General features: G+C 50.0%; 1 protein-coding gene across 1 annotated transcript in view; it reads left to right on the top strand.

Annotated features, from left to right (window-relative positions):
- Positions 1 to 11,807, top strand: part of SHROOM2 (shroom family member 2) — a 123,208-nt gene that overhangs the window by 96,253 nt on the left and 15,148 nt on the right. Inside the window, exon 6 of the mRNA XM_026047295.1 lies at positions 9,983 to 10,750. Within this exon, the coding sequence (XP_025903080.1) occupies positions 9,983 to 10,750 (768 nt within the window). The remainder of the gene's footprint in view (positions 1 to 9,982; positions 10,751 to 11,807) is intronic.

Below are 11,807 nucleotides of genomic sequence, written 5' to 3'. Positions count from 1 at the left end.
GCATCCTTGCAGCCCGTTGCCTTCCCGCTCCCGCCCGTGCCAGGTGCAGCGGCTGCAGGCTGCCCGACGCGCTGCTCCGGCTTGCCGGCCGCTCCTGCGGCTGGTGGAGCGGGCGCTGGGGCGTCTCCAGAGCCTGGCCTGGCTTGCTGGGCGCTGCTCTAACCCAGCCCTGCTCCTGCCCCATCCGCAGCCAATTTGCTGCTTGCCCACAGCCCTGCACGTGTGGCTTTTCCCTCTGCCTCCCRCCCGGGGGAGGTCGGAGCGGCTGTTTCTGAACGCGCTGGCAGCTGCCCCACCTCGCGGGGCCCCTACCTCCTGCTTCCAGCTCCGTGTCCTGGGCGCAGTTCCTCAGGGAAGCTCTGCGGCAGTCACTGCTGCTCCCTGAGCGCTCCCCGTGTGCAGCAGCCGCAGCCAGCCCGTGCTGGCCTCCGAGAGCAACATTTCCTCAGGAAAAGCGGGAGCCTTGGCCCCCAGAGCCCCAAAGGGAGCACGACTGAGTGTTAGGAGCTGGGGGAAGCCCTAGGAATGATTCTAAAGTTATTACAACGGAGGGTAGATAAGGCAAACCGAAACGTTTGTGGTGAGCGAGACGGGGATGAYGCTGTTCGGTTTGGAGGATTCCTGCTGCCGCTGTTCTGGTCTGCTGCGCTGCTCCTCCTGGGAGGAGGGTTGGAAGGAGAGGGATCTGGACTGCCACCTGAACAAGGCTGCATTTTAGTAGCATCGCTTACTGTCTCAGCTCCTGCTTGTGGCATAAGGAATGCATTTGAGGCATGAGGAATACATTTGAGTGGGGAAATGGGAGATACTTTGGAGGATAAGGTAACCTCCAGTGGTTATGCTCGTAAAACATCATCTGCTGACACACTGTGGGGTTTATTTTCTCCTAAGTTATTGGGCACAAAGCATTCTTGGAAGCAGGGGAGCAGGCTGTGGGTGTTCCCGAGGCACGGAGCGCCCTGTCCGCCCTCTCCCGCCCCGGGGCGGCCCGTGCGGTGCTCGCGCGGCCCTGCAGGCCCTGCCGTGGGCTGGGACGYGGCGGGCAGCGCGCGCCAGGGAAGCTGAGCCCGGGATCCCGCTGAGCAGCCGCGTAGCAGCCCTGGCTTCCACTTCTGCGTGGGACAGGCAGGCCTGTCGTGGTCTGTTATCCACTTGCATTGCATTATGTAAGCGGTGAGGATAACGTGAGCTTCCTGAAGTCACTGTCTCTATCTTGAAATCAAATAGACAGCTTTGGGAGAGGTGAAAACGTACAGAGAAGGAAAACGGGAGGAGGGGCTTAGCTGCGTATGAGCCTTGTGCCAAAGCCGCCCCGTGTGCCTTTGTGGGCCCATCAAATAAGGATGCTTTCCTCTTGAAGCCTCATCCTTGACAGTGGTCATTAGCGTGGATTGGGGTCCTCCCTGCAGTGCCTGCGTCAGGATCCGCAGTGCCTGCACCGGGGCTTTCCCCTGTTTCATTGGGCAGGAGCTCAGGTTCTGCCCCGGGAAGGCCCTGGCGCATGTAGTTCAGAAGCAGGCAGGGAAGCGCTCGGCCCTTTCTCCCTGCGCGAGCGGAGCCGAGCGGAGCCGAGCGGAGCCGAGCGGAGCCGGGTGCCGCGGGCGCCGGGCGGCTCCGGCACAGGGCCGCTGCCCAGGGACCCTCTGCGGAGCGGCGGCCTCAGCTGCCCGCGCGCCACGGAGCCTCCCGACCCTTTACAGCACTTGCCAATGTCTGAGATCTGCGGAATTGCTGACATTAGGATGGCGATTTTCACAAATGAAAGGAAACCCCTTGAAACATAAAGAGCCTTCTTAAAACTGCTCTTTTTATTTTTCTTCTTTTTTCTTTTCTGGTGTAACCCAAAGCAGGGGGTGGGCGCGGGGGAAGGGAAGAGCTTTGAAGTCTCTGAGATCTTTTTCCCCCGAGGTCAGAAGTTTCTGATGATGCAACGCGCTACAGAGGCAGCCTTCCCTTATCAAGGTTAGAGTTGAGGGAGCCTGCACGAACTCGTCCATCACGGCGCGGGCCCAGCCAGGCCAGCTGCGGGGAGGCACTGCCCTGGAGGAGCCGGCGCCGCCGCAGGGGCGCGGAGCTCGTAGATCTACCTGCGAGCGCCCGTAGATCCCGGTAAGAGTGCCCAGGGTCTGGAGCGAGTGGAGCAGCAGGGAGGGGCACGAGCCGAGCTCGTCCTCTTGGGTCAGCTCTGAGCAGAACTGGGCAGCACTGACTCGTGCTGCGTTTCTGTGTTTGTGCCGCGTTTCTGTATTCGTGCCGCATTTCTGTATTCGTGCAGTATTTCTGTGTTTGTGCCGTGTTTCGGTATTGGTGCCGTGTTTCTTTTGTTCCCGAGCGCTGGGTGCGCTGCGCTCTGCCCGTCTCTGCAGAAGCCGCGGCAGCGCCGGCGGGATGCGCCGCGTGGGAGCCCCGGGGCAGCGCGGCCCCACGCGCAGGGCTGCTCCGTGGGGCGCCGCCGCGGCAGCGCGGAGGGTCGGCGCGCGCTGACGGGGCCGCGGCGCCCGCCTGCGCGCACGCACACGCGCCGCTCCGCAGCGGCTTTTGTTTTGGCAGCTGCGAGGAGGAGGAGGAAGAGGAGGAGAAGGAGGCAGCGCCGCAGCGCGGGGCTCGCATGCCGAGCGTGGGGCTGCAGCGCGGCGTGGGGCGCGGGTTGCAGCGTGGGGCGCCAGCCGTGGCGTGGTCCCACACAGCGGCGGGAGCTGCTGCCCTCGCCCTGCTCCCGGCCGGACAGCGCCCGGCTGCGGGAGACCCCCACGCACAGAGCCACGGAGCAGCCCGCCGGGCACTAAGGGACCGCTGGATGTGACGGTGAGTGCAGCTCCCCAGTGGGAAGATGGCTCTGGAAATGCGTGYGTGATGCGCGGGCTGGCCGATCAAACTGATTAACTGCCTGGTTCTTTTCTTTTTTTTCTGCTTTGGGATGAGCTGCACATTCGTTTTGGTGCTTGCTTGAAGCAGGTGACCTAGCTGTTAATCACCAAGCCTTTCGGTTTTTAGCTTCTGTCCTGTTACTGCACTTCTATTTATCTGCAAGCAGCTGCTTTCTGCGGTAACAGTAACAAGAAAACAGCAAAAAATACCAGGGTAACAGGATGGAGGTTTAAAATATTACAAAAGGGCTACTGGAATATATCCCTTTTGAGGAAACAACAAAAAAATAATTTTTTTTTTTTTTTTTAACATGACTGAGATTTCCTTCTTGGCAGTGTTTTGAAAGTGTTGCCTTTGTCTCTGCAATGGTTGCCATTTATCCAGTGCAGTGGGTCCTGTTATGCTGTTGGGATGTGACTATGATTGGATTCAGTGTTTGTGTTTGGAATATACTAAGAGCCTTGCTCCAGTGGGCACTGAAGTCATCTTAAATCCACGCATGCAATGGCATGTGCTGGGATGAACATGCAGCAGATAAAGCAAGGAAGAGCACAAAAGCACAGCCATAAAAATCCCCTTTCTTGATTATTGCATTTGATATGCAGCAGAATAAAGGAGGGACTTTAATTTTCTGAACTAAGAAAAATCTCTCCCCCGCCTTTTTCCCACCAGCTTTTCCTATCTGCATAAACACCCTGATGCTGTTGCAGGAAATTTAATATTAATCAGATTTGATTTCTACTGTGGCACTATGCATTATGCTGTTACCCGTGACAGCCTGGCCTACATTTTACCCATCTCCATATCTTCACTTATTCTCTGCAGAATTAGAGTGGGTCTGCTAGATTTGTTTCTGCTTTTAATGGAAAAAGAAGGGTAACACTCTGAAAAAGGAAAAAAATCTGTGATGCAAATCCATTGTCTTGTGTGTTGCCATGTAAGTAGGACACAGGAGGGAATCCAAGGGCTAGGCAGGCTCACCAGCAGCGTCTGTTACCGTCTTTCTTTCTGTCATAAAACCAGGTGGTGTGTAGGGATTTTTAAGCTAAAGCAGCATTTTTTTTTTAATCACGTTGGGTCTATTGATCCTCCTGTATTTAGTGTGATTGGCTAAACAGCTGCCCTCGCAGATAATGGTAACGGATGTGAAAAACCAAATTGGGAAGCCCAAGACCCGTATCCGGGGATCGTTACTGCGTCCGGGCTCCTTCTCTTTGTATTTTTGTTTTTGAAGGGTTCGCGTTGGTTGCTGTTCTCGTGTCGGCRCTCGCGCTGCCTGCCCGCAGGACGCCGTTTCCGGGGTGCCCTCGCTCCTGCAGAGCGGGGCACTGAGCAGCCCTGCCGCCTCGCYGTGATTAACGCTCCGTGCCCGCTTCCCGGGCTGACCATGGCGCCGTGATCATCACCATAATTACACTGGTCTTTGTGCAGAGAAATTGTCCTCAGAGATCTTCGAATAGCTTTATACCTTGAGGTCCCATCTGGTGTCTTTGTAACACGCTTTATACTCCCCAAGCCTGTAAATAGTCTATGTATTTCATATGCGTGCTGCACTGAGTCAACAGTGATAGCAAATACTCTACTCAACAGGAAAAATGGACTGCTGTCCATAAAACTGTGCTTGTTTTGGATGTCCAGATTGCGGTGGTCTGATGCAGTGCCTCTTCAGTGTTGCAGTAGTAAAAGTGATGTGATGTTTTCAAAGCCTTAGGAGCCCTGGAGCCTCTGGAAGAGAAAGCAGGTGGGATCCATGTCAAGGTTCAGGCTCCTAATGAAGCAGGAGGCAGTCAGCAGGTGCRGTGCCTGCTCCGGTTCCAGGCCACRGGAATCTCAGGCTGGGTTCCACGGGTGAAACGTGGGTGCCCGGGGAGAGCCAGGGTGCCCCATGCGCTGCCCGCCCGGCCGCCGGCCCCACACGAGATGGGAGTCTCGGCTCTGACGTGCCCCGAGGGCTGCAGGACAGCGATGCTGAACGAGGTAAACTGATCCCCTCACCAGTGCAGGCAGTGAAACCAAACCCTGATTTGTCTGACCTGCTACAGAGTCGACTTTGGGATCGGCTGAATCCCTTAGGTCACGCTGTCAGGATCAACATCCATTAAAATACATCTGGCTTACATGCAGATCCCTGCCTTCTTCCTAGACCTCAGACTGGGCCTTACCCTTGGCATCCTATTCCAACCATGTAGCACCCTGTTACGGTCTCGAGCAGAACTATACGAGCTGGAAGAAACTGCTCTTTATTTACAGGCTGCTGCAGAAGTGCTTTTGGATCCCGCTGTCCAAGCACTATACGAATACACAATGAAAACATAGTTTCAGCACAAAAAGTCCACAGCTGAAAAGTAGCATATAGAAAAGGGCTTTGGCTGCAAACAGGGTTTGAGCGCGAGCAAAGACTGTGCTTCACAGTTGCTTTAAGCCACATAATTATTTGTTTTGAGCCAGGTCGGTTCCTTGATCCAGTTTTCAGTTCTGCRCAATTTCTGCTGCTACTCCAACGGAGTTGGCAGGAATACACAGAGTATGGTGAGAATGAGACTGCTTCTTTGGGCAAAAGGTTTGCATTTGATCAGCTTAAAGAGATCATAAAACTGTGGCGTTGATTACGAGTTTGCTGTTGTAGGATGCCATTGTGGGAAATTCTTATTCAGGTATGAAGGCCCTTTTCCAGAGAAGCTTCTGGTGTTTTAGAAGGATTTCATGTTAAACAGAAGCAACCTGTCCCATTGCCCTCTTTTCCCGGTGTGTTAGTGGAGCACATGTAACCATACTTATGTCTTATGGTAAAATTTTCACATGCAGGTGAGGCCTTTTAAKCACCAATGAATATTATTAAATATATTAGCCAATTTAAAAATAAAATTTCACATGAAATGTCTTTGGAAACTCTAAAGATGATTGAAAATTGGATGGGTTGAATTGATTGGAATGACTTTCCTTTATTGGAATACAACATTCAGTCAAATCACCCTATCTTTATATCCAGTTTTAGTCAAAGCTTTGAGTGTGAGACAAAAGAAGGAAGTAGTTTGGATGCTGGAGTTTTTTGGCAGCTAGAAAGTGTTATCCTTTGGATAGCTACCTATACGTAAGGATTCATTTTGGTCATTGCTCATTGACTCCGCTGACAGGTTTCCATCAAGTGAGAGAAAGAAAAAAAGATGTGTTGTGTAATTTAACTCAAATATAGTAGCTTAAGCCATTGTCACCTCTTTCTGATTTGTTAGAATACTCTGTTGTTTTATTCTTGTTTTGGGGGGCCAGAATTGAGCAGGAGGTTGGTCTTTTTTTCCTARATTAGAGTGATTTGGCTTCAACATTTCAGTATGCCCATGCCTAGCGCTATATAAGCTGGAAGGAAATTGTGGGGTATATTTTTCCACCTGGTTAAAAGTACTTAATGGTATTATTGAGATACACATTGCCACCCTTATGCTGCTATGTTTTATTGTGCTGTTTAGGGGCTGTAGCTGTTGTTTGAAACGTGTACGCCACAAAGGGAAACATCCCTCTTAGCTCAGAGGGCTGGTGACTGCGGAGCCCCTTACGCCCTTTGCAGGGAYTTCCTTTGGAAGTCATGAGCCCTGTGTGGAGAGAGAGGTTTTTGAGAATCGGGAGGACTTTTTTATAAAGGAACAATTCCTTCCTTTGTCATTTTAGAAGCATAGTTTGTATTTTTCATGGGAGGTTGTGTGGATTTTTTTTTTCATTTTGTTTTATTTTTTAAAGGTCTGAAGGCTGCTGTTGTTCCCTCGATTCCCTTCAAGTACAAAAAGTTGGCGCAATTAAGAGAGGCTCCCGTTAGCTGCCTATGTCAGACTCACAGATATAATGTAAATCTGTTGATCTCTTGTTTTCTTTACAGTCCAGGCTAGGTGCATGGTATAAAAAGTGCCATGGCCAGCTCAGGATTGGTTCCTGCCAAAGGTGGTCCATGTGATGTGAGCTTTTCCCATTTTCCTTGCATCCTGAAGGCCCTTGCATTTGGGTAACTGTGGTGTTATGGGATGGGGATGGGGTAGGTTAGAGCTTGAAAATAACTTAGAATTTAAAGTTTCTGACCTAAAAGGAAAACCAGAAAGTCAGTTTACTGGGTCCTGTTGTCACCTGGAATGAAAGTGGTGGCAATGTAAATAGTCGTGTTGTCGGATGCTTTTAAGCTGTTCGGCCTCTCACTTTGTGGCAGTTTCTTTATAGCCGATGAGCTGTTTCCATTGGCAAGTTACAGTTTTCTCTGCCTCATTCTGGGGGGCTGCGTCCTGAAGCAGCTGTATTTTGCCCGTACCGTTTCACGAAGCGCCAGCGTTATCTGCAGGTAGCTCAGTCGGCTTCCTGGTGTTGACCGTAACGTGACGCTTTGCAGGTTGGTGCCGCTGCGCTCTCCTGGGCCTTGAAGCTTTCTCTCCTTCCCTCCTTTCTGAACAGTAAGCTCCACTCTCTCCTAGTTACRCGATCAGCATGTTTTGCATGAGGACCCATCCACACTGAATGTGAACCAGCCCCGGGGCTGAATGTAGCCGGCCACCTTCTCTGAGACTCATTTTCTGTGGCATCGAAAGATGTTTGGTTCGTTTTGTGGATGCCGTTGTGTGATACCCCCCCGAACGCCATCTGTRTGTTTGCAAATGCAGTCTCTCCAAATCCATCCGTGCTGTGGCTCCTCGTTTCCTTTCACTGTCTCCGGAAGGTGACAGGACTACCAAAGCATCCTTCCTTTCTGAGTCGGGGCCATGACTGTTTGACAGGCTTGGCTGGGCTTCCTGAAACGCAGGTTGGCTTTGGATGCGTTAGCCTGCCGGTGTCCCCGGTCCCGTGCGCTCCCCGTGCGCGTGCTGAGCCCCGCGGAGCGGCCGCGGCAGCGCGGGGAGCTCCTGGCCTCGTGCTCCTCGTGCCGAGGCCTCGCGTGAAGGCCGCCCCGTCCGCCAAGGCCTCGCACCGAAGGGCCACGCCGTTGTGCCATGGCTGACCTGTGAGGGGACGTGGAGGGAGGCCTGAGGAGGACTTTGGCATGAGTTAKCCGGAAGGGAAGTGTGCTGTACGTGGCCTGTCTAGACAGTGAAAACCTGGGGTTAAACACAGTGTTTCACGCTTGGGCCYGCGGCCTTCGCTTGGTAAATACCTCCATTAGAGCGAGTGGAGCTATAACCAGCAGGCCTCCCATAGCGGCCCCGCTAGAGCAGGCCTCCCCACTCCAGTGATCCCCTATAACCAAACCGCAAAGGCACCGGCCAGGCTCGCACCCCAGTCTTTCTAGTCTGACATCATTTTTATTTAAGCTAGTTTTAGTCTAATTTTAAAATGGAAACTGGTAGATAGTCTTTTGTAAAACAGAGTTGACYCGGAAATTACAACCAATTGCTTTTAGTTTAGAGTGGTGCCAGGACAACTGAGCTTAAGCTGAATTCAGCTACTGATAGGTGTTAACTTGAAAATTTATCTATTAAAAAGAAACTTTTAAATTTAACATTTATGTGAGAGAGATTGCATGTGACTAATCAGGAATTTGTGGAGAAAGCCATCTCCTTTGGAATTACAGTACTATTTTATTATTGGCATACAGAAAGCAATGTAAGATGTAAGAATGTATGATCATGAATTTTTAAAATTTTAATGAAAACAGTAATACAGCCTATATGTTGAGGGTGACAGAGCCCTGGAACAGGCTGCCCACAGAGTTGTAGAGTCTCCTTCTCTGGATTTTAAAACCCGCTTGGACGCAGCCCCGTGTGTGTGTCTAGGTGACCCTGCGTGTGCAGCAGGGTTGGACTCGATGACCTCTGAGGTCCCTTCCAACCTTAAGCATTCTATGATTCTATGATATATGTAGTTATGCATTTTTAAACCAAGCCTATTACTTGGTTTAGGTGCTTCTATCCCAAGCTTAGTTTTCATACTTAGTGATGCTAACCCCCTATGGAGATACTCTCAAAATTGGTGCAGTAAGGTTAATAACCTGTTCGTATGARAAATTCTAATTAACCTTCCTTTAAAACTAGTCTGGAAAGGCCCTTTTGCAGTCCCAYTGAGAGAAAGCTTGTACAAAGCAAGTCTTAAGGATTTTTATTTCAGACTATAGAGACCAAGGCTGCCAGTAGCACAAATGGTATTAGCTCTTTAAAAGCTTTTGCTTTTCTGTTGCAGCTTCTTTTCTAAGCTCACMGTGTCTCCTCAGCCTCCTTTACGCAGAGAGCAAACCCATGTTCTTTCAGGGCTCTAGAGGTACATTTTTACTGTCTTGTGTTTCTTTGCCAATTTTTCTTCAATGAGTGAGTCCAAATCAACTACATTTCTTGCAATGAAGCACCAGACTGAAGAAACAGGATGTACAATTGGAATGAAAATGAAAACGTTTCTGTGTAAGATGAGACCTTTCTGGCCATTACTTGTCATTTATGGTAACAGGACAAAAAAATGAAGTTCAAAATAAGCCTGACTAGAAAATACAGTGCTTGCTTTTTTTATCGCTCTTTTTCAGAGTCCTGGATTTCCCCATTTTTTAGCTTCAGTAACAGTGTTTTTCTTCACACTCATTTCATTTCTAAGCAATTATGYGTACCTAGAAATTCACACCTCCAAATTCATATTCAAAATGATTGGCATTCAGTTTACATTTGAAATTACATTAAAGCCTCTGTTTGGCACGTCCAAAAGAAACTTGTTTTCTGCGCTTTGCTGATTCTAAAGCAAAAATCAAATTCAGTTTTAGTATACAGTTCCTCTCCTCAAGAGGGTTCTGTTTTATACCGAAATAGAAGAAAAACGTTTGCACATTTGGCTATGCCACATACATTAGTGCTTCAGCTTTTCTCTGTGTGTAGATATGCCATGTACACAGCAGCGCCTCCGGTTAGCTGAAGGTTTTGTCCCATCTTATGATTCTGCTTACCCTAATTTAGCCTGACGTTGTGCTTTGACTCATCACATTAGATTAGGTCCACAGCGTATGCGTGTACACGAGCGAGTGTTTTCGTGCTGTGTAGTTGCTCTGCACTGGAGGAGTGGGTATTAAATGTTTGATGTAATCTCAGTATTCAAGCTTGCTAGATCATCTGTGGCCTCATATAGAAGGAAATAAAATAGCAGCAAAATAACACTGTTTTCTTCTCTGTAGGCAAACTGATAAAGGGATCCTGAGGGAAAACCCACAGGAGAAAAGGGATCAGCTGGACCAGAATTTAGGCAACAAGTGGAAGGTATCTGTCAGAGCATCGCATGCAAGAGAGCCTACGGTTTCGTCTCACGAAAGCCGGGGGAGGTCTGGGACGCTGCCCAGTGACTACAGATACTCTCAGGAGAACGTGAATGAGAAAAGCAAGGACTGCAGTTTGCCTCCTCCCGCGTGCCCCGAGCCGCAGAGCTTGAGTGAGAACCAGCCCTGCCTGCCACAGGGCAGAGGGGAGGACAGTCACAGGGCAGAGCCGACGCTGCCGAGCAAGAGACGGGGACCGGCTCCTCAGAGGCCTCCTCCACCAAGAAGGGATAAGTACAGGCGGCCGGACAGGGACAGGGACAGGGACGGCTCCGTGCCGTCGCTCGGCAGCTCTTCCGAGTCCTTGCTGGTAGCTCCCAGCCAGCCCCTTCCGTCCTCTTCCCCCAGCTCTGCCGAAGGGCCTTCCAGCCGCTCATTGCTCCCGCAGAGCCCTGCGGCTCCCRATGGAAAGCTAAAGCTGCGGGAGCTCCAGCAAGCGTCGTCCACGGAGAATGTTGGCCAGCACTTAGAAGAGAAAACGCACCTTAAGTCAGAGCCTCTGTTATCGTCCAAGTATCGTTACCTTCCAAAACCAGAGATGGAGACGTCGAGGTCCCCTTCGCCTCAGTTCGCGCCACAGAAGCTCACTGATAAACCGCCTGTGTCTCTACAGGATGAGAACCCTGCCAGGTATCCGGCACACTCCTTTGCTGTCTCAGTAAGCCTTTGTGCCCAGGTCCACCTTAGTAAGGTTCCTTGTTCTATTTCCTTACCAAAAGCATGGGCTCATTAACCATAAACCTTTTCAGCATGTCCTAAACAGACCTAGGGAACAGTGGTTCTACTGTAGTAAAGATTTTTTTCTTTATAAAGAAATTCTAGCTGATACCATGAGAAGCCCTCAGCTGGGCTGTGGTTTCTTTGAGGTGACTGATGCTGAGTAGCGAGGGTTGCTGCTCCAGTGTGGTAGCTGATATATTGTGGAAAACGAAAAGGATGGATTAAAAGTAAAATATCTATTGTAAATCTGGKCTAAGTTGGGAGATTCCCTCTCAGTCATCATTTTCCATACCCCAGTTACACGTGGCAGTGTGAACCAGAGTAGGGACAAAGCGGATCCTGGAAGAGAGGCTGTTTCCATTGCRAGAGCAGCTGCTTCAGAAGCTCCCACAGTAAGGAGTGCTGCCAGATTACGGTGTTTTCGTGGTCCTTTTATGTTGGAATTTGGCATCATGCTGGCCTCCATGGATGCCGAGGGCTCCGCAGGGCTGTTGATGTTAAAATGGGCTGAGCATCCAACAGGAGGATGTGAGCCCTTTCTCGGGCTGGATAAATGCAGAATTAGACAAATTGAATAAAGTCAATAGATTTCTGCCTCTATCATCTGCTCCCAGTGTCGTAGGTTATTCTCCCACAAGACRATAAACTATTCCAGGGAGTTCAGAAACATGAGTTTTCATAAGTCCTGCAGTGCTGCAATTCATGGTTAAAGAATGAAAATGAATGGAGGTTTCTTTTCTGAGCAAAAGCAGTAGATGAAATCACTTTTCTCTGCTGTAACATGAATAGTTGAATAGACTCWGTCATGCTGCCTTCCCTTCTGCCATTTGACATAGGAAGCATAATTCAGCATTTCTTCCTGGACACTTTTTAAGTGGCAAAAAAAAAAATCTTAACTAGTTTTTAACAAGTCCTTTGAAGCCAACACCAATTAATGTTTCCTTTTTACCTCCATAAAGAACTACAG

This window comes from Nothoprocta perdicaria, unplaced genomic scaffold (assembly GCF_003342845.1).
Source record: "Nothoprocta perdicaria isolate Ctin4 unplaced genomic scaffold, notPer1 scaffold_109, whole genome shotgun sequence".
Classification (NCBI taxonomy): domain Eukaryota; kingdom Metazoa; phylum Chordata; class Aves; order Tinamiformes; family Tinamidae; genus Nothoprocta; species Nothoprocta perdicaria.
This window is presented reverse-complemented; position numbering and strand designations above follow the sequence as displayed.